This window comes from Octodon degus, unplaced genomic scaffold, assembly GCF_000260255.1.
Source record: "Octodon degus isolate 3935 unplaced genomic scaffold, OctDeg1.0 scaffold00006, whole genome shotgun sequence".
In the NCBI taxonomy this organism is placed as follows: domain Eukaryota; kingdom Metazoa; phylum Chordata; class Mammalia; order Rodentia; family Octodontidae; genus Octodon; species Octodon degus.
Window position 1 is genome coordinate 19923407 of NW_004524582.1, and position 23069 is coordinate 19946475.

The window sequence follows — 23069 nt, forward strand, 5'->3', positions numbered from 1 at the left end:
AAAAAAAAAAAAAAAAAAAAAAAAATTGAAAGTGATTAATTTTAGCACGTGACGCCTTCAGATTCTCCCTTCTAAAAGGTCTCTAATTATAGTGACTGACGCAGGGCACGAGGAAAGGCATCGACTGGTACAGTGGCCTCGGGGAGAACTTTGCGTTCTAACAGTAGTTCACAGTGCGTTGGCCATCAGAACCACCTGGAGGGCTTATTCAAAGAGGCGGTTGGGGCCAGGGAGATAGCTCAGTGGTCGAAGCGCCTGCCTGGCAAGTGCAAGGCCCTGGGTTAGATCCCCGGTACCTCATGCCGTGTGGCCCCAGAATCCCGGCGCGCCGTGGCGGCCACTGAGACCTGAGGTGGTGGCGCACGCCTGTAATCCCAGAGCTGGGAAAGCTGAGACAGGAAGATAACTACAAATCCGAGCTGCGTAGCAAGACCCTGTACCAAATCATTAATTTTTTTAAAAATCAAAGAGGAATTTGTCCTTACCCAGAGCTTGACTCGGCAGTTGTGGGTGGGACCAAAGCGCTGTCAGCTGTTGCCGCAGGGGCCGCACCTGGAGAGCCCCGTGTATAAAGTGCTGTGGTGTAGGAATTCCTTACAAATACTAGTAGTGTTAGCACATCCCCCCCCCAACACTCCTCTAGGTATATTTCACAAGCCTTGCTCTGCTGTATTTTCATTTTTACTAAATGGAAAATATTTTTGGTCTGATTTCTAATTTAACTCATGGGTTATTTAGCACTGTGTTAATTTCCAAATATTTGACCATTTCCTAGGCATCTTTCTGTCTGATTTCTAACTTGTTCTAAATATACTATGTACGAGTTGCCTTGGTTTAGTTGGGTAAGATTTATTTTATGTCCCAGAATCTATGCGCATCTTAATGAGTAGACTGCGGGAGGTGCCTACGGGGCGGGGACGGAGGTGGTGCTGGCGCCCTGGAGTCCGCTCCGTGCTAAGTCTGTGCCCCCATCTGTCCGTGAAAGGGGGTGTCTGGATTTTCTGTTTATCCTCTCAGAGGTCACATTTTACTTGATGTATTTGGAAGTTCTCTGAGTGTGTTTCTAATTCTTATGCATCTTTGATGAATTGATGTTTTTTATTATGAAGCGAACTTCTTTGTCCCTGGAAATGTGCCTTGCTCTGAAATCTGTTTTATCTGATACTGTGATGGTTATTCCAGTTTTTCACTAGAGTTATCATGATGCAACTTTCCTGACTTTATTTTTAACCAGATTGTGTCTTCGTGTTTAAACGGAGTTTCTTTTACATAGCAAATAATTGAGGCTTGCTTGTTAAAACCCAGTCTAACAGCTTGACTTACTAAATCACTTTAAATTCTATTAACGTGGGTATACTTAATCAGCCAATGTGGTTATGTTAAAATCAGAATTGTCCATTTTCTTTGTGTCCTACTGTTTGCTTTATTTTTTCTCTCTCTTTCTCTTTACCTACTTTTCTTTGGAGTAGATTATACTATCTACTTAATCTCTTAATTTGCTTTTCAAAAAACAGTTCTTCTGAGGTTTGCACTACACAGCGTGAGCTTGTCCAGATCCACCTCCAAGTAAGGCTGGGCCACTTCGCACATACCTGAGGAATTTTAATGCCAGACATTTCTGCCTCCTTTTTCCAAGGCTTTGTGCTGTTATACATGTTGTCAACTGTAATAATAAATCCACTGTTGCTACCTTTGGTTTCCACAGTGTTGGTCCAATTTCTGATGTTATAACAAGATACTGGAAGCGGGATACTTTGTAGAAGAAACAGATGGGCGTTTAGGTTTTGTCTTTTTTGAGACAGGGTCTTGCTGTGCAGTTCAGGCTGTCCTTGAGCCCACTTTGTAGGCCAGTGTGGTCTTGAACTTGCCTCAGCTTCCTGAGTGCTAGGGTTAGAGGCATAGGCCATCATGCCCAGCTTCCAAGCAACACATTTATTTAGCCTAGTTTCAAAGACTGAAAGCTCAAGCTTAGGCAGCCTCGTCTATCCGCCTTCAGGAAGGGTCCCTGTGGCTTAGTCACAACATGGCAGAGAAGCAGAAGGGGAAACCAGGCGAGCCTTTGGGGTGTACTTATACTGGAACAGACTGCTCTTGTGGGAATTCACTGCAGTCCTATGACACCACACTAATCCCTCCTGAGGGCACCCCAGTGACCCACATACTAGCTTCCAGTGGGGGAACATACATGAGCCTTATTCAAACTGTAGCACCCTTGAAAGAGATTTTTTTTCCTGTGTTTTAGGGAAGGGTCTACAGGGTATTCAGGGTCTCACTACTAGATCAGACTCATAGCGATTCCTGTTTACAGCCTCCCAAGAGTTAGGATTACAGGCATGTGCCACCACGCCCAGCCTCAATCACCAGCTCAGCGTGCCCCAGGAGTGGAGCCGGCAAGGCAGGCCCGGGGATTAAACCCCGGGCCCCTGTGCCTGCTTGCAGGCACTTTAATCCACTGAGCTATTTGGCTGGCCCTTGAAAGAGATTTTAAAACTAAGAAAATATGTGTGTTTTCAGGAATTTACCAGTTATGGTGGTCTTTTTCTTTTGTACATAACCAGGTTTCCATACATGGTTATTTCCTGTAGTAGCTTCTCTAGGCATTCATGCCTATAGAACAGGTCTGCTATTATTTACTGTACTCAGCCTTGCCTTCGCATATCTAAAAAAGTCTTTGTTTCGCTTTATTTTTTGGTTGCTTAGTTGGAGCAGTGGGGGGCTTGTTTTGTTTTGTTTTTTTAGACAGGGTCTCACTGTGCAGTCCAGGCTGACCTCAGTCAAAATCAAAGTGATCTTCCTGCCTCAGCCTCTGAGTGATGGGATTACAAGCATGGGTCACCATGGCCAGCCTCACTTTTCCTTTTGAAAACTACTTTTCTGAAATCTGGTCTCTCTTTAAAAGTGTTGGTTCTTTTTTTAATGTTTCCTTTTTTTTTTTTTTTTTTTTTTCTTTTTTTATCGTCAGCTCAGCCCACCCTGGGGGCAAGGCTAGCATGGCATGTGGTGCTGGGGATTGAACCGAGGTCCCTGCATGCTTGGCTAAGCTTGCCTAAGCAGGTGCTTTAGACCACTGAGCAATCTCGCCAGCCCTCTTTAAAGTATTTTAAAGATATCTTCTAGCTTGCATCGTTTCTGAAGTAGTTTTCTTGTTTCTCAAAAAAAGTTTATATTTGATCCTGCATTTGTGAAATGATTTTTTTCCTTGTGGATGCTTTTGAGACTTTTATCACTGGTTATCAGTAGTTTGCTTATGAAGGATCTTGGTATGATTTCTTTCATATTTTCTCTGTTAAGGTTCATTAAATACTTTGGACATGTGAGTTTACAGTTTGTATCACACCGGGACATTTTTTAGCCAGTGTTTCTTCAAATATGTCTCTGTCCCTTTCATTTTTTTTCTATGATGTAAGCCAAATGTATTTCACCAGTACTCTATTCATGTTTGTTCAAATTTTTTCTCTTTATTTCATTTTGCATAGTACAAATCCTGTATTTTCATGATTAATCATTTGTTTGGCATTGTCTAATATGCTCTTGATATCTAGGATTTTTTCACTTCACCAATGTAGTCTTCTCTGTATCTATATTTTCCCCATCATGTTTATGCTTTTTTAACTTCCTAAGTTTATAGAGTATATTTAAAACAAGGTTCAATCTCCAGTGCCACAAAATAAATATACAAACTAAAAATAAAAAAAGGTTACGGCATCCTTATGTACTAATCTTATAATGTGTGTTATCTGTTCCTAGTCATTTGGCTTTTCTTCTCACTGTGGACGTATTTTCCTGCTTGTTGTATGCTTGGTAATTTTGGGTGCTGGATTTTTTGCAGTATTTTAAATGTTTTGGATGTTGTCATCTTGTGGAGAAATATTTAGATTCTTTCAAAGCTTGCCTTTCAGCATGGTTAGGCAAAGCCACGTCTCCTGGGACCATGGTTCTTTTTTAAGGACACCATGTACTCCCAGATCGGTCTCCTCTGCTCAGTAGTACTTCCAGGCCCTCCTGGATTCTCTTCTGTATCATGCAGCCCAGGAATTCTCCAGGTGGCCAGCCAGAGCAGTTTGTAGGGCTTGATCTTGTCCTGTCTTCAGTGTTCATTGTGCACTTCCTGTCCCATGTCATAAAGCCATTTCAAGCTGGGCCTGGTAGTGCAGGCCTGTAGTTCTACCACAGGGGGTGGCTGCACCAGGAGGTCACACCCAGCTGGGCAACTCTTGTGACCTAGCAAGACCTTGTTTCAAAAAATTAAAAAATGGGCTGGGCCTGTAGTTCAGTGCAAAAGCCCTAGGTTATTTCACTTAAAAATTGTTTTAAAGTAACAAGGTTGCTGGGCATGGTGCACACCTGTAATCTCAGCAGTCAGGAGGGTAAAGCAGGAGGACTTCCTCAAGGTTGAGGTCAGCTTGGACTACAAATTTCTTTTTTTTTTTTTTTTTTTATTTTAGGGAAGGGTCTACAGGGTTTCACTACTAGATCAGACTCGTAGTGATCCTCCTGTTTACAGCCTCCCAAGAGCTGGGATTACAGGTGCACCACCACATCCAGTCACACCCAGTCTCATTTGCTGTCTCAGCGTGCCCCGGGGGCACGACTAGCACAGCAGGCCCAGGGATCCAAACCCTGGCCCCTGCGCCTGCTTGCAGGCACTTTAATCCAGGCACTGAGCTATTTGGCCAGCCCCTTAGACTACAAATTTCAAGACCAGTCTGAACTGTACAGTGAGTCCTTGTCTGAAAAAGACATACATGCATACACAGATACATACATGTATACATACACACCAGCATCAGTGTAGCTTCTTTTACTTCATTATGGCCCAAAGCAGAAACTCCAGGTTTATTCTTTCAAGAATTTGTCCAGTTTTGTTGTTTTGTTTTTACGACAGGGTCTCACTAAATTGCCCAGGTTAGCCTTGAACTTGGAATCTCTTGACTAGTCCTTCCAAGTACCAGGATTACAAATGAGTGCCACACTCCCAGCTTTATTTGTCCACTTTCTGTATACCAAGTATTGGAGATACAATGCTGAGAAGCGGCAACAGAGATCTCTCTTTTCATCAAGTGTGTATACCAGTGGGGGAGGAAAACAAGATGGAGACCATAAAGTATAACAAGTTCTGTGTTCATGGCACTGGACGATAAAAGGAATTTATAAAGAAGTAATGCATAATCTGGGTGGAGTTGAGATATCCAAGATAGAGAACATTGATTACAGAATCTTGAGTAGAGCCAGGAACCTTTAAAGGCAGTAAAGAATAATAAGAAACTTATGAGTGGGACAACCTTGAGAAATCCCAGCATTCCTACAGTCGGATGACTTGCAATGGAAAAAATGAAGGGAAGCCAGTAATGTGTTTGATCTTAACAGCCAAAAGAAGGGAGTCTGAAGACAGAGGGTACCTGTGCTCGCACCACAACAAGCTCTACAGACTAAATGGTTAAACACAAATTTATTTTCTTAATTCTGATGGCTGGGAAGTAAAAAAAGCACTGGCTCGCACAGTCTGGTCTCTGATGGTGGTTCTCTTCCTGGCATGCAGAAAAGCTGCCTTCTCACTGTCCTGGAATGGCAGAGAGGTCCCTGGTATCCACTCCTAAGAGGATTCCAGTCCTATCGGATTAAAGCCCCACCTTTATGACTTCACCTGAATTACCTACCTCCTAGTGGCCCTATCCAAGTGCAGTCACAGGGGGAGTGATGGCTTCAACACAGCAATCTGGAGGGATGCGGGGGCACAAGTCCACAGCAAAGGAAATGGCAGCAGTGCTGAGCATTGCCAAGGTGCAAATTTAAGAAGTAAAGCTCATGGGATTTACCAGTTTGTCTGTCATTGGTGATTTCAATAAGCACATTTTCATGGAGTTGAAAGTTAGTACTAGAAGCCAGTCAGATGATGTGGTTTTAAGGAATGAGAAGGTAAAGGGAAACACAAAGTATAGAATGACTCACTAATCTAGCTCCAAAGTATTAAACTTGGCCGGGGAGATGGCTCAGTAGAATAAGTACTTGCCTGGCAAGTGCAAGGGCCTGAGTTCAATCCCCGGTTCCGCAAAAAAATAAATAAATAAATCCCCAAAGTATTAAACTTGAAGGAGATGGAAGTCTTATTCATGGTTGAGACCTTGCCATTGGTTAAACGATGAGGATGCAGTTGACATGGGCTGGTCTATTGCTGCCCCAACAGCACTCACTTTGACTCCCAGAACTCTACCTTGATGTAAATGAGCATTTGTTTTATTCAAGAGTGTGGCTGGCAGCAAGTGTTCGGATGGTCTGCGCTCCCCTGCATCATGGTGCAGCTGGCTGCAAGTGAACAGCACTCTGCCCAGGGGCTTCACATCTCCCCAGCAAGTTGGCCCCTGCGATTTCCAGGCTTCAGCTCTCATCCTGTCTCGTCACACGGCAAAGCAGAATAGTATAGTGGGCTAAAGGAGGTAAATTTTAGGGACAGGTGAAGAATGCTGTAAAGGCACATCTAAAAAGAAAAGAAAAAAATGAGAGAAAGTGTTATAATTGAAGATCTACTGAGAGAGAAGATGGGAACAGGGTCCAAAATGTGTAGATCAGCCCTGGTTCTGTGGATTCCTACAGTTACTTGGTACCATCTAAAATTATCAATTGCTAATTACTTTAAATGCACGTCAGTAAATTTTCTTCTTATATATCTACTGCATGTTGCAGTACCTGTCTGTCTTGAGGCATACTTGAGGCACAGGCCAGCTGTTGCACCAATTTAATATACAAGTTCATTAAACACTTCAGGAAAGGTGTTTTTGGCCAATTCACTTCTAAATTGCGTTGCAATGCAAACTTCATTGACTTCTGAAAATGATTAGTTTTATGCCCTCTAATTTTTTTTTTCTATTGAACTAAAATTCAGATTGACATCCTGTCTCTCAATAGAAAACTTTTCCCATTTAAGATGTTTTCTTGTGAATTCCTGGTTATCATGGTGGGTTTCTGTGCCAGTCTTTGTATCATCTTTATATTCTTTTTCACTATGCAGTTCAGACTGTCCTTAAACTCACTTTATAGCCCAGGCTGGCCTCAAACTCACAGCAGTCTTCCTGCCTCAGCCTTGAAAGTGCTGGGAATACAGGAATATGCCACACCACACCTGGATTTATATTGAAATTTAATGTAAAAGTTTTTCTAAAACTAGTTAAAGCAAATTGCAAACTAGGAGTGCCACAGTCCATTTTGTGTTACTATAACAAAATGCCTGAAGCTGGATAGTCTACAAAAGAAGAAAGGCTTATACTTCATAGTTTTGGAGGTTCAGTAGGTTGATGTCAGCATTGAGTTATATTCAGGTGGGAGCATACACAAGAGAGAGACAGAGAGACATACACAGAGAGCGAGAGGGAGAGAAAGAGGGAGAGAGAGGCTGGGGCAGAGCCAAGCTTGTCCGTTGTAGTGATGGCAAACCTATTAGAGCTTTCAGTGGCACCGCCTGCTGCGCACACAGGCTGCGGCCCACCATCACTGCTTTCTAAGTGCCTACTCTGGCCAGAACTGATTCACTCCTGCAAGACCTAATCCACGTGTAAGACACTGGCATCCCCCTCGAGGAAAGCGGCGGTGACCCAGCCGTCTCCCTCTAGGCCCTGCACCTGAGAGTTCCATCACCTTTCACTGTTACATTGCAGTAAGCTTTCAGCACATGACCACTGGAGGACACCATAGCATGTGGACACCACAGCATGAGTTATACTTCAAGACTATTGGACTGCAAAGTATTCTTTTTTTTTTTTTTTTTAATTTTCACTGTTTTATTTTACATACATACTTGGTTAAAAAAATCAGTGAATTTCTAGGCCCGGTTTGGGTAACTGAAGAGCCTTTATAAGTCGTTTATATTCTCTAGATCCAAAGTATGCTGCAAACAGTCTGAAGTAGAAGGGGAGATACCATCTTTTTGAAGGCAGACTTGGATACTCCAGTCTAGTACGTTAAGGTTTCCTTTCTCTGGTAGCAGCGCTGACTGATACCTGGCTGTAGGGCACCATGCACAGGTGTAGCCGAGAAGGCAGGGTACAGGCCACCAAAAACTAAACCAATCAGTCCAGCCCGTGTCATGGGACAGGTTTCACAATTCAAATCACCTGTACTCAGAGGCAAACTTAAAAACTTGTGGGAGAGGCATTTGATGACAAAAACGGGATCACTGCCATTGGTGAGCCAGCAGCTACACGAGCCCGTGTCACCTGCAAGGTGCGCCGAAGACTGTTTGCTATTAGACAGAAAGCAGCATTAAGGGCCCGGGAGATGGCTCAGTAGAGTAAGCGCTTTCCTGGCAAGAATAAGGGCCTGAGTTCAATCCCCAGTTCAAAAAAAAAAAAAAAAAAAAAAGCAGCATTAAGTCCAGTATATACTGATCAAGTAGGTTCCTGTCTGTTTCTGGAAGTTGGTTAATCTTTCTGGCTATAATATCAATGATGTTTTCCTCGATCGTACCATCTGATTTATAATTTTCCATATTGAGCCTTAGAAAAGTAAAAATACTATTTTCAATAATTATCTCTATAGAACAACAGTCTAAGGTTTCTGAAGACCATGTTCAATTTAAAGATTTGGTTCATAATCTATATGTGCCTCCCACGTGTTCCCTCCAGCAGGCATAGCTTACTGCAACTTTCACCCCCCTCACTAGGGTGCAGCCATCTTTTGGGGACACATTGCAAAGTATTCCTTTAGCCACCATGTTTCTCTGCTCCTTCAAATAAGTCAAAATAAATAAAATCTTCTTAATCTATCAAGTCTTTAAATTCATCAGTACCCTGATTAAATTATGTTTTAAAATGGGGGGTAAATTAAATCTTTTTTTATTTCTTTTAATGTATTCAGTACAGGGTCTACAGAATCTCAGTATGTAGATCAGACTCGCAGTGGTCCTCCAGTTTTCAGCCTCCCAAGCACTGGGATTATAGGCATGTGACACCACGCCCCATCTCAATCACTGTCTCAGCGCACTGCAGGGGCAGGGCCGGCACGGCATGCTGGTAATTGAACACCGGTCCCTCCATCTGCCTAAGCAAGTGCTATAATCTGCTGATCTATATGGACAGCCCTTAAATCGTCAAAAACAAAAAACTGTAATTCCTTACAGTTTGCCAAGAAGAGATTTACTCAAATTTAGAGTTCATAGTCACCAAGGCAGACCATGTTTACCTGGCTAGATCCTGTGGCTTTTTCACATTTGACCCCCCTCTAAGCCCAGAGCTCACAATTTAAACCGTTATATCATCTGTGTACACAAGTTAGTATCTGAGGGCTGGCCAAATAGCTCAATGGATTACAGCGCGCCAGGGTTCAATCCCGGGGCCTGACATGCGGGCCCTGCCCCTGGGGCATGCTGAGATGACAACTGGGACTGGGCGTGGTGGCACGTACCTGTAAACAGGCAGATCACTAGGAGTCCAATCTAGTAGTGAGACCCTAAACAGCCTGTAGATCCTTCCCTAAAATACAAGAAAAAAGTATCTGAATGCAAAAATTATGCAAACTAAATGGCAGATACTGCAGAAACTAACTACACTTACACAGACCTGCCATACTTTATCTCCAGTGGAAGGACTTGTGCCATTTTGATTTTCTGTTAATACTAGCATCAACTCATACTGAAGATGGTACTCAATATCCATCCAGTCAGTACGCCACAGATGCTATGTACATGCTGCTCTCTGCTAGTATTTTATGAGCTTAGGAAATAATCAGTTTTAAGTGGCAACTTTTTTTTTTAAATGTACTTGGTACAGGGTCTCACTAAGCAGCTTGGACTCTAGTGATCCTCCTGTTTTCAACCTCCCCAGGGCTGGGATTACAGGCATATGTCACTATGCCCTGTCTCAGTGGCTAGCTCAGCATGCCCAGGAGTGAGGCCGGCACAGCCCAAGGTGCCCAGGATCGAACCCCGGTCCCTGTGCTTAAGTGTTTAGTCTGCTTAGCTAACTCGCCGGTCCCTTAAGTAGCAACTTCTATTATCTTTCTTTTTCAGTTAAATTGAAGCCTAAAAAGATTAGGGAATGTGTATTTAGCCAGATTCAAAATCAAAACTCGGGCTCTGTAAGACCTCAGTTCTTATTTAACTAAACCTTCTTCCCTAAAGACCCATTTTGAATATTGATTCCCTGGCCTTCCCAGTCCGCAAGCACTGAGCACTCCCTTCTCTGCAGTCCCTTGGTCCAGACCTTCTCCTCCTAGATTTACTGCATACTGGCTTTTGTGTGCGTGATTCACGAATACCTCGGACCCCTTTCCTTACCATGCTGCAACCCTGGAGGACCCCAGTGTGCACTGAGTCTGCTGTGTTAGGCTCAGGCTGGGGCCGAGGAAGGTGTGGGTGGGTCTGCTGCTGAGCGTGCACTGCCCCTAAGACTGCGCTCACTTATGAAAAGGACCTTTTACGCCTCCTGAGCCCATCAGAGCAGCGACCATCCTTATAACTTGTTCCTGGGAACTCACCCGTCCACTTCATGGAAATTCTGTCTCATCCAGCCTTATGCTTTAACCACCTTATTGTACCAGATAGATGTGTGGACAGCAGTCTACAGGGCAGAGCTGAGATATAACTTCTTTAGTAAATTTATACTGTGTATAGTAAATTTAGTAGACACCACTTCCAGAGAAAAATAAATCACCATCTCGAATTGTATAATGGTGTCAGATATATTTAGCTACTCAGTATGCAAATCCTGAACCCACATCCAATTGATCTTCATGTAATACAGTGTCTTGTTTCTCCCTTTGAAGATAGACTTGTGTACCCTGAAACTCTTGACCTAACAGATACTCTTACGGTACTTCCCAGAAACACGTTAAGTCAGTGCCATAACATTTTTTTCCCTTGAAAACTGGAGTAGCAGCTCCTTGATAGCTATTGGTATGGAAAACCCACACATACTAAGGACATGGCTCTTCTGGCTGGGCTTATGGCTGCAGCCCTCGGGATTTGTCTTGCACCTGTAAACCACACTCGGCCCCATCTCACACGTTCTTTGCATGAGAGAATCATGGCACGATTGCAACCCAGGAGTTAGGGAACAGCATCAGTAGTCCTTCCTAGGCCTCAGACTTCCAGTTACTAGCTGTGGGATCAGGTAAGCCGCTGTAGTTCTGTGTTCAGTAGGTGGGGCTCAGGTGCTTGACTGAGGTAACGCGTATTTTTAAAGGCTTTGGGTATAGTTCCTAACATGCAGCAATCATTCTGTAAGAGGGGTTTTCAGACCAGTGTGGATCACACCAGAACTCATGTTTCCTTACAATGAGCTAACACTGAAGTGTACCACTTCTGATGACAGAAATAAACCATCACACATCTTCAGTGACAAGTAAAACACGTTTCGGTTATTAGCTAGATGTTAAATTTCCATTTTTTGTTAAAGTTGCATTTAGCAGTAATCAGTTGAAATTATAAATGCTAGTGGGACTCACGTGGCCGTCAGGTCCATCTTCACCCGTTACAAATGCACGTCCTCTCAGGCTTCTACTCAGAAGGTAGACGGCTCTGTCAGGGCCCACGATTGCCTGAAAACGGCCCAGGATGTCTGGATGCGCACTTCCGATGGTTCTGGCCCTCGCTAACCTCCATCCACCCTCAGGGCACCTAGTCTGATAAAGCCCAAAGCAGCCCGACTTCTAGCTTGCAGCTGTGCTCTACATGCTCCCTTCATCAAATGATGCAGGGTTAAGTAACCCTTGCACCTGTACAGCCTTCCTGTGGCTTAAAGCAGATTAATTGGCTTTCTTTGTAGCACAACTCTGTAAGCTAAGCAGGATAGCTGTCAGCAGTGCTTTCCTGGCAGGTGAAGAAGTGAAACCACAGGCTCTCCAGGTTCTTTGTGCAACATTGGAGCGTAGCATGGAAACTTGAGGTCAGCTCTACATTCATTCCCTTTCCTCTCAAGTAGCCCTCGAGGTTTATCAGCCCTGCTGCTGACCGCTCGTCACAACCCAGGAGGATACAGAAAACCTCTTTCTCACATGATGTCAGTATGGTATATTTGCTTTCTAATCATGACATTAAAAAAAAAAAAAAAAAAAAAAAAAAACATGTGAAGGAAGATAAACCTGATAGCATAGAGTTTAGAATGCATTACCGACTTACCATAAGCAGATATAAACTAGGTACTAACAAACTGGCCCTGGGCAGTTTGAACTGTTAAAACATCAGAACAAAGGATTAACTTTGGTAACTACATAAAAACAAGGAAAAGATCATCATCCCAATGAGCAACAAACACAGAACAAGCCAAGTACGGTGGCACATGCCTGTAATGCCAGTGACTCAGGAGGCTGAGGAGGAGGATCATAAATCTGATGCCAGTCTGGGCAGGTCAGTGAGGCCCTGTCAATGGATGGATGGATGGATGGAGTCTGGAGGTGCAGTTCAGTGGCAGAGAGCTTCCCTAGCATGCGTAAGGCCCTAGATGCAATCCTCATCAAGTATCAGCATCAAGAAAAATGAACGACTGTTAATCATTCTAAGAGAAATGCAAATTAAAACAATGTGGCCACTTTTTTATTTTTGAGACAGTCTTGCTGTACAGTTCAAGCTGGCCTTGAGGTTTTTTATCCCAGGCTAGTCTCAAACTTGCAATGATCCTCCTGCCTCAGCCTCCCAAGTGCTGGGATTACAAACGTACACCACCACACTCATCTTGGTAGCCATTTTTTTAAAATCTCACAGGGTTTCACAACCTGCAATTTTCATTCCTATTACTGGTTAGAGTGTGAGCTGAGAACCTTTTCACACCTTGCTGGTTGGTATAAAATGCTGCCTTTTTGGTGTTGCAGCAGCCTCCCCCCATGAATGGTTTTGTTTTGCAGCCTTTTTTTTTTTTTTTTTTTGGCAGAACTGGGGATTGAACTCAGACCCTTGTGCTTGCCAATGAAGCAGTTATTTTACTGAGCCCTTGTTTTGCAGCTTGTTACCCTGAGTCAGTCATAGTCCCCAAAATAACATGGAATAATTCAGAAATGAGCAATTCTAAGGGTTAAATTCCATGCCATTCTGAGGAGCGGAGTGGGATGGTATATCACACCGTGCCCAGTCATGCCCTGGCACTGAACTGGTCACTCAGTAGACATCAGCTGACTCGGCATCAACAATACATGGTTATAACTGATCTACTGTACATGTTGCTGTTAATCTCTTCCTGTACTTTAGAAATTAAAGTTTACCATAAGTATAGAAAAGGGCATATACTGGATTCTGGAATGTATGCCCTGCTAGAAATAAGAGGAGACTTTGACTCAGCTATCGTACCCCTGACATCAATTACAGGAATACTGATGTTATACAATTGAATATATATTCTTCTTTTTCCCAAATGTTTGTTAAGACAGGGTCTCTGTAGTGCAGGCTGGCCTTGAACTCACTGTGTAGCCCAGGCTGGCCTCCAACTTGAGGCAGTCCTGCCTCAGCCTCCTGAGTGCTGAGATTCCAAGTGTGTGCCACCACACGTAGATGTAGCACTGCTTTTTAAGGATTACAACAGCTGGTCTGTCCACTGAGACTCAGAAACATTTTGATAGAGCCATGGTGTAGGATTCCCTATTGCTGTTCAAAAGTAGTATTCATTGTACACATATGGAACCACCTCTATAAAGCACATTTTCTAGAGACACATATAGAACCTGTGCATACAGAACTGTATAGGGGAAGGCAACAGTTGGAACACGCACAACAGCCAGCCAGGAGAAGAGAGTATCTGGAAAGGGATGAAGAGCATTCCTAGGCCTCGTTCTTGTGCAACATTTGTACAGATTGTGATAATTTTGCAAAAGGTATCACCTATTTTAAAACATGGAAAAGACCAAAAATATTGTTTAAAGACCAGTCAAGAAAAAAAGGGGGTGACATTAATCTTTCACTTAGTATCGGTATGCACTGTAAGTTTTAATTTCCAAAGTAAAGGAATTTTTACAGTTTTCCTCTAGGCTGCAAACTCTCAAAGCATGGACTACACCTTCCTCGGCTTGTATCCCAAAAGCTCTTTCTAGTGGGTCTGGCTGTGGTACTTAAGAGGTCTAACATTTGGTTCCTCTGACACTGGTATTTCAGCCAGCCATGGTGGTGCATGCCTAGCTCCCCAGCTAGCCCTAGGGAAGCTAACGCAGGAGGATCACCTTGAGTTCGAGGCCAGCCTGGACCACACAGTGAGACCCTGTCTCAAAAATAATCAAAATTAGTATTTTCTTCCTCTGTGTGTGTGTGGTTTTGTGTATCCGTTTTGTGTACCCCAAGCTAGTGGTAATACCATTCTAGAAAATTAACATTTTTAAAGAACTGCCTTAAATATTGAAAGGGAAATGTAGTTCTTACATTATTTTCAGATAAAAATGTTTTGTTGTCCTATGTTTTCAGTTTAATACTTGATATGATTAACCAGCAAGGTATTTTGATTACTATGTATTTATAGCTTACCATGAGGTCACAAAGATGTATATCAAGTGCTTTCCTTAAAAATACTCACCGTCTTTCCAGAAAGGGAAATGCTGCTTCATTTGAGTTTTGCTTTCTTGAGAAACAAAAACTTGAATTCCTGAAGACTTCAGTCTAATTGTAAACAATGTAAAACTTCCCAAAAATCAGTCAACATTTCTGATATGAAAAGATATTTTAAATCACTTTGTCTCCCACTGACATAACTTGTTCATATCCCTTTATTAAGTCCATTTGCTTTCACTACTTTAATGAGCAATAAGCCAACTTACATTGTCATGGTGCCATGTCTGGTTATACAAATTTAAACCGTAACAGCCAGTGGGGCTAGGATTGCTGGGGAAACAAAAGGGTAGTGGGGACCCCACGACATAACCAGCCTGGCCAAGGGCCCAGCTGACTGATGCTGCAGGAGTCGGCGTGCCTGGAGTCTGGCCTTGCTGTTGCCCAGCCCTACCAGTCACTCTCATACCAGGGACCTCGATGTCCTCACCGCCGACTGGAGGATACAGACCATTGAGAAACATTAACTAGCCAGTGTAAACATCAAATGCGCTGGCTACAGAACAGCTTACAAGCCTAATATTTAAAGATTACATGTGCATTGAATATAGGGAGGACTTGCTAGCCTTCAGATTTTCTAGTTCTGAAAGGTTGCACTATTCCAGATGTTTCACGATTTGTTTACTGAATTTTAGGTGAGCAGTTACTATGTTATTCCCAGAGTTATGAAAATGTTAACCTCTTCATTCAAATCAGGGACAGGTTGTCAAACATAGTACTTGAGAACCCAGAAGAGTTTACAATCAAGTGCAGTGTTTTACTTCATACTGAGAATGGGAAAGGGGATCAAGATGTGAAATTTGTGTCAGGCCTTGAAGCAAGTCTGGCTAAATGAAGGGAAAGGGACCCTGGGGCAGCTGCATTCAGCAGACGGAGCTGCGTCCATGGGCTGTCTGCCCAGGAGACTCCTCCTCTCATTGGTGCTTTGGTTGAAGAGATCTGACCAACTAAGTCCGTGACTTGCCCACCAATACAAATGTTCTGGGACGCAGGCGGCCTGAAAATGGGTGCCTCGTGCATTCCTGAGCAGCTGGCCGCCAGGAGGTCCGTCCCACCAACAAACAGGTCCTTTTTTCTACCCCTCAGGACTTATCAGCCTCATCAGAGGATTAGACAAGCTAGAAGGAAAGATCAAGGCAATAGACAATATGACCTCAGGATATCTGTGCTGAGACTTTCATTACTACATGTAGCTTTCATAAAATAAAATAATGCATGTGAAGGTACCTAGAACTTGCATAGCTCAGCAGCATGAGTACCTGCCCGCCAAGTGTGCAAGGTCCTGAGTTCAATCCCCAGTACCGCCAAAAGAAAAAAAATGTAGTAGGCAAAGTGCCTCTGATACTGGAACATTAAAGGACAAGTTAAAAGGTCCAATCTCACCAGTAGGCTAAGTGTCTTCTCATGTACACTGATGTAACTCACACATGCAGTGAACAGTTCTGTCCAACGGTATGAGTGAATGCCGTTCCCAGCTTCGTTATGACAAAGATCACTGTATTCAAGAGGAAGAGCTAAAACTTGCACCTTCAGGATCATAAATGCCTTATCTACTGTAATACCCACAGGTCCAAACAACAGTAACTGAACTTTGTTTTACAAGGTTGATAATCTCTTTGAAATTAAAGTAAAACTAAAATGCCTTGTACTTTTTTTTCCAGCGTGCTACAAATGAAAACTGATGAGAACCTGAGCTTGCCGGATGGGAACACAGCAAGCCGCCCTTTGAGCCCAATTAAGATGTGCCTTAGTCGTCCCACTGGATGGAATCTGAATCTGACAGCAGCATCTCTGGCGAGCTGCACAGTTCATAACCAAAATCTCAAAAGCGAAGAAAAGTAGATTGCAGTTCTTATTTTGTATGTAATATTCTTTCTGAATGAGCATCTACCAACTGATCTTGAACTATTTCTAGTCCTGTGATGTCTTTATATTAAATCATGAGCATTAACCATTTTTATTATATTCTTGTATTTTTTTACATGTTATACACCAGACCATTGTGGAATTTTTGTAGTAGACTTTGATGTTTCTCTTTTTAATGGTATTTTGTGAATTTTTTTAAGCTCTAAGTTTAAATATATGACTGTCCTCAGTTTCAGTTCTGTACACCAAGTTTTAATATACAACACATCATGTAACTAGAAGACCTTGTAAAGACATGTGATGCTGACCTGACCCATGAACAGCTGTCTCACAGGTGGATACCAACTACCTCGAAGCAAACTGGTAAAAAGAGGTATCGCTCGAAGTACATATCCTTCAAAGTTATATATGTATAGAAGCGCAACTATAATTTATCGTTAGGTAGCATGTTCCCACTCCTAGGCAAACGAGTTGATCAGTTCTTTCCCCACAGGCTCTAAGAGTAATGGCACAAGTGCATGTCTACCCTTCAGCAAACCTGTGCCTCTTGGTAGTTTTATAAGAACACTGTGTGGTGGCCATAAGTTATCTATTTTGAATGAAACATGGTTCATGGATTTACATTTGTTGGTTTTATTGTATTTTAGCCAATAATTTTAAAGTTTAAAGGGATAGTTTTAAAATAGGTTAATATTCTTTATTCTAATAGTGTACAGCATATCTTCAGCAGTGGCTATGTGACCTTGTCTCTAGTCTGAATAGTGAACATACTAGAAGTCTGGTGCTTAAATTTGTTTTTCTCTGCTAGAGAAAGCAAACTTTGGTATAGTGGTCCATATACGAACATGGCTCCTTTCCTTTTGGATAGGTTGGCCATGTGCAAATGGAATTTTAGTTTATTGTCTCTAAAGATTTATAGCACATTTTGTATACCATTTCAGTCCTCCTTTCTTCCTACATCCTTCCCAAAAGTTATTATTAAAATGGCAGGGATTTGACAAAAGATATACAAAATCTGAAGCACAGGAAAAGAAACAGCCAACAGAATGCAGAACAATCAGTGACTCACACCACTGCCATATCTGCCTTTTCCTTTTGCTTCATACACATTCTTTGGAATTTCTACTGCTTTTTCAGTTTTGAGTTCTACAAAGCACATATATGTAAATAATATAGCAATTTGGTTCTAAAAACCAGCAATATTACTTTAGCTCCATCTTAGAACATTATTTTAATAACCTTTAGTAAATAAATCTAAAGAAGCACAATTAACTAAAACAGACTCATGTTAGAACATTTCCATTCTAAATAATAAAGAGAAAAGGTGATTAGAGGGATTAAAAAGATAAATGAAACTGATACGAAAAAAAGTGCTCCCAAGTTAGAATATTAAGACTTCACTTCCCACTATGATTTTTCACATAAATAAAGTATTTTGTTATGCCAAAACCAGAAAGCAGCTTCATGATTTATATGTGGTCTCTAACTCAACAACATTAACACACAATGGGTTCCAAATACAAATACTTTGGGAAAGATACCCAAACAGACAGTCATACCAAAAATACAAAATTATCAAAAGAGCTGTTCCGCTTGGACGACAGCACTGCGGTTCAGTGTGCTTGTTCTCCTCGTTGGCCATCTCTCTGGCCAGTCTGTGACACTTGCTTTCCCTTAAAATGTCAGTGTGTTCTGAAGCATTTCCAGCCACGTTGGATCTGCTCTAAGTGTAAGCTGCTCAAATGCAGGCAACTAGCTTGTTACACTTAGGAAGTTTTCATAGTGCCACTATTTCACAAGAATCACTGAAGAAGCCCACTTAAAAGCAGACGAGATACTTCCAGGGCCGGCGAGATACTCAGCAGTCTACAGCACCTGCTTAGGCAAGCTTAGACAAGTGCAGGGACTGGGGTTCAATCCACATGCTGTGCCAGCCCCACCCCCAGGGCGGACTGAGCTGGCCACAAACAAACAAAAAAAAAAAAAAAAATGCAGACTTCTAGACCCACCTGACTCTAATAAAGCAAACCTGTGACTGCCCTGCATGACACGGACAGACGTGTCCTCAGGCCTCACTCAGTGCAGCCCAGTCAGGCGATGATGGCCACCAGTGTTCAGAAGAAATCAGGCTCTTTCTGATGTTGATGCAGACATAACTTTATTAAAGCAAAGGAGTGAACATGAATTTAAAAGATCCCACACCTCCACTCTCTCTAACTTACATCATCATTGAGAAAGTGTGCAAGGTTAAGTTTACTTTTTTCTAGTGCTGCAGTTTTGGCTCGTCTCGGTAATCTCATCCTCATTTCGGATTCCGGCTCTGGAACCTCATGATCACTAAACAGATGTTGAAAATACATCAGTTTAATTAACAGCTTTAAGACCCATTTGTTTATAAATAAAACATTTTGCTTCTGACATTCTATCAGAGCGTAACTGATAGCCAGATTCCACTGAGCTTCAACTAAAATCTCACATCAACCACAATACACTGGTTACCCAACAAAGTGAATCGCAGAAAGCCTAGCTCATTTTCTATACTCTATCGAACCCTGATGTTATACAGGGAAACAAAACAATACTTTTGTAATGAGCCTTACAAGGTTTAGCCAAGACTTAAAGATACACAGTGAAAATACACACAACTTTGCCAGTGAACTGATACCAATGCAAGACAGCTGCAGACTTTCTTTTGGCCCAGCAGTGGCTTTGTGGGCAGCACCCCAAATAAGCACTGTTCATCACACAAATCACAAACATAGTTAAAGCGTAAACGTAGCTGTTCTATTACTATACATGCAGAGAACTCAAGTGTTATCTAAATTAAGAGTTTACAAATTCAAGTAATCAGACATGTAAGTAGAAAAAAACTTGGCAATATAAATTGAGGGAATATACTAAAGATGACTAGGTAATGCCAATAGGCAAAAAACACACAAGCCATAGAAATCAAATGCTCTTGAGACACAAATGGAATTTTAGACTATGTATCAAAGTCACAGTTATTCATAATTTTTACTAGCTTATAATATACTGAGCTTCTCTTACAGAAGAAAATTACATTTTTTCTACTACTCAACGCAAAGACAGGCTTCTTTGTGTACCTAGACACGGCATACCTTTCACAGTCAGCCTCGGCAGTCTGACGCCTCCGGTTTGTCCTAGATGATGCTGTCACTTTTCTCCTCCCTTCAAGACAGTATAATTATGAAATTTATTATCAGTTTATGGTTTTCAAACTAATTTCCAAATTGTCTAACTCCTTCTTGCAATGCAATTCTCTTCAACATATTTCCTGTTACCAGATACCTTGATCCCAATTATCAACAGACCATCGGAGAAAACAATAGAAGACAAAAATAATATTTTGTTAAGCACTGACAGTGGGCAAGGAAAAATGCTATAAGCAAGTTACTAAGCAGCAAGTTTTAGTTGAGTACATTTGGGGACAGAGCTTAGGGAAAACAGGTTAAATGAAAAAGTACCTTTATTATGGCTACAGTACAATGCCCATGGAGAAATTAATGAAAATTAAGATTAGAAAGGTTAAGTTTATGAACAGTTCATGAACTGGAACTTAATTTTTTTTTTTTAAGACAGAGTCCCAGATGGGGCTCGGCCCCAACTCCCACCCCAGGCTCCTCAGCCAGTAGGACTATAGGCCTGCACCAGTGCTCCACTTTGGAACAGAAATTCAATCAGCAAGACACTGGCGTCTTATAAAATATTTAACTTCACAGCCAGTTTAAATATGGGCTCTAATGTATATTGCAATAAAAAAAAAAAAGAAAAAAAAAACTAGAGCCTTTATATGCTAGAAATTGCAAACATTCCACTTGCTAGAAATTTATAAAGAATAGAAAATCTGAGACTGGGCATGGTGGCGCACAAGTCCAATCGAGTACTGAGACCCTGAACACCCTGTAGACCCTTCCCTCAAATATAAAAAAGAAAAAACAAAAAAGAAAATCTGGCCTGTGATGTTCCTTATTTAGAATATACAAAATATGGAATTAAAAGCTTGAGCTATTAAAACAAAAGGATGGAATTCTTAAGGTATATTATATGAATAATAATAATCAAAACCAAACTGTTTAAATGACATTTGGCAAGTTATACACCCTAGTCACCCTCATTCTCCCCCCATACCTTACTGACTGGCTTTTAGTAACACACTTCTCCCTAAGAAGGCATCATTCCAACGATATGGAAATAATTTTCAGCAATATTTAGTAACTGATGTTTAAATAACTGGTTATACAACAATTTTATGGTCAGATTCCATTAAAAAAAATTTAAACCTGCTTAGAAAGGGTCTGTAATATTTTTCAAAGTTAAAAATCATGGTTGGCTCATTGGGTGGGGTTTTTAGTGTTCTTCATGGTAGTTTGCTTGGATGTACTTTCTGATTCTTCTGTAATAAGCATGTACTGCTTTTGTAACAAGTAAATAAAATAATTAAAATATCTTGTATTTCAGATTTTTTCCAAATGATCCCTTAGCAGTAAACGTTTACTTCATTCCAACAAATCCTTCATTGTTGAATATTCCTTGGGAAATAAATTAAGATTGGAAAATATGAAATATGATGGCAAAAGGAAGAAAACAAAAAAATACTAGGAAGCAAAAAGATGGAAAATGCTCAGCAATATAACAAGACAGTGATATAAAACTATTACCAAATACTAATTAGATTATCTTTTAAAATATGATCTTTTATATATTTCTGTCAATTAAAAGCACTTACGCTAATACTGATTTTATAATCTTTAGATATAAATTGAAAACTTGCCAAGTGAAAGAATTTTTTTTTAAGTTAAGGATACCTAAGACATTTAAAAATATTAATCTCTGAGGAAACAAAATTTGCAAGGTGAAGTGCTTTTTGCTGGAAGACAAAATGAAAGTTTTATTCTAAGAGGCTGTCCACATACCTCCATTAGCCTTTCGCTGAGTGGATTTGCATCGCTGGGCTGCTTTTGCACCTTTAAAGGGAGTCATATATACTTCTTTGTTCTTTTCTATTAAAGGAAATAATACAACAATGTAACTAAAAGACAGTCTTACGAAGTACAGCAATACCTTGGTTGACACTTTTGTGTATAAACAAAAGCACTCGGCAACATTTTCTGTTTGCAAACTCTACATGACACACTCAGCATAGGCCATGTTCTCCACACAGATAAAATCATGGCCATCTTCCCTAAGATTCAAAAATACATTATTAAGTTCATAAACTGAGGTACCACTTCATTGTAGATGATATTTTCATCTTACAGCAAAAAGCCCTGTGATCAGTGGGTTGTCTAAGTCACTGCCCCAAAGTAAATGTATATACAGTAGTGAAAACAAAACTGACAAAGATGTCTGCAGAGTCACAAATGCATGCAGAATAAATGTGTTAGTAATGCTCTTTGCCAAGAAGATTAATTTGAAAAGGATTTTCACTGATTCCTGAACCCAAATACATTAAAGGAGAACAAAATACATTTCAGTAAAGATGAAAGAGATATTCAGGTCAGAGTGTCATTACCATCTTCATTTTCAGGGACAGTTGTGGTCGTGCTGGCATCCTGCACTGCTGCCTGGTCACCAACCTCACTTCCTCTTTCTAAGTGACTCTTGACTTTCTCCAATGCCCTCAGGCATGTCCTGTCCTTTACTTGCTATTTTAAAATGAAAAAAAAAAAAAAGCTTTATAAAATTAAAGTTTGTTTAAAGTTTAATACAAAGTTCAAAAAAAAACTTAAAAAAATCCTTCTCAACTTTTACGGGGCAGGCTTGAGTTCAATGCCCGGTTCCGCCAAAAACAAAATAAAATAAGACAAAGTTCAACAAAGTTGATACCAACATTCATGAGATTTACAAAGAAAATACTTCAAGTAACAAAATTGCAATATATCTAATATGTATAATACAACCATTTAATTCTACTCTGATAAATATGAAATCAAGCTGGTAAAATTAGGAAGAAACTATTTTACCTCCACAATCTCATTCAGAAGGACCAGTAGATCTTTTGTAAGGTTGCTGCTCAGTTCTAAAGAGCACAAAGCTTTTGTGTAGACTCGAATTTCTGGGGAGCATGGGCTTGTTAAGATCTCATTGCAAATTTTTATAGCCAAGTTGTCATGTACTGTTAAGGCCTAGAAATTTCAAGGGAAAATCTTTGTAAACTGAAAATACTATGAATAAAATCTATACATCTAATCCCAAATGCAAAATGTCTAAAATCAAATTTAACATCTCCCCTACCACCAAAAGAAAACTTTCCTTGAATTCGTGCAGTGAACGCTGAACTCAGACTTGCTTTGAGTCTGGAGACTCAAGGTTCCCGCCAGGAGCACCGGCCCAGGCTGACAAGCGCAGGCAGCGCTTCCCCGAAGGCTTGGCGCACAGCCAGTGCACTGGCGGAATGGTCCAGCTTACTTCCATCTGAGCAACTTAGAACACCCCAGGTCAAAAGCTCCCTGCAGGACCAGCACAGGCCTCTGCCCCACATGCACAGCAGTAGCCCTGGTGACCTGGTCCCACCACCCAGCCCACTTCCCCCACTCCAAGAAGCCGGTCATGACAGCATCACCCATCCAACTACACAGAACAGCCCGTATAAAGTCCCTTGCCGCCCTCGCACCTTGATCTTCCCTGTAAGCTCTTGTACCCATACCTTTTTTGGAAACTATATTAACTTCCG

At 41.4% G+C, this 23069-nt stretch overlaps 2 protein-coding genes and 1 pseudogene across 4 annotated transcripts in view; 1 reads left to right on the forward strand and 2 right to left on the reverse strand.

Annotated features, from left to right (window-relative positions):
* Window positions 1-16354, forward strand: part of Lcorl (ligand dependent nuclear receptor corepressor like) — a 198884-nt gene extending 182530 nt beyond the window's left edge. Inside the window, exon 8 of one of the 2 annotated variants that reach the window (XM_023699359.1) lies at window positions 16171-16276. In XM_023699359.1, coding sequence (XP_023555127.1) covers window positions 16171-16184 — 14 coding nt within the window. In that variant the 3' untranslated portion in view covers window positions 16185-16276. Of the gene's footprint in view, window positions 1-16170 lie in introns of both variants that reach the window. The other variant, XM_004624543.2, reaches the window with a different exon arrangement.
* On the reverse strand, window positions 7803-8479 carry LOC101565278 (annotated as a pseudogene).
* Window positions 16355-18562: 2208 nt separating the features above from the next.
* Ncapg (non-SMC condensin I complex subunit G) overlaps window positions 18563-23069 on the reverse strand; it is a 30225-nt gene continuing 25718 nt past the window's right edge. The window contains exons 17-21 of one of the 2 annotated variants that reach the window (XM_004624544.2): window positions 22360-22521; window positions 21909-22041; window positions 21310-21396; window positions 19495-19564; window positions 18563-18712 (exon numbers count right to left, since the gene is read on the reverse strand). In XM_004624544.2, coding sequence (XP_004624601.1) covers window positions 18589-18712; window positions 19495-19564; window positions 21310-21396; window positions 21909-22041; window positions 22360-22521 — 576 coding nt within the window. In that variant the 3' untranslated portion in view covers window positions 18563-18588. Of the gene's footprint in view, window positions 19565-21309; window positions 21397-21908; window positions 22042-22359; window positions 22522-23069 lie in introns of both variants that reach the window. The other variant, XM_023699383.1, reaches the window with a different exon arrangement.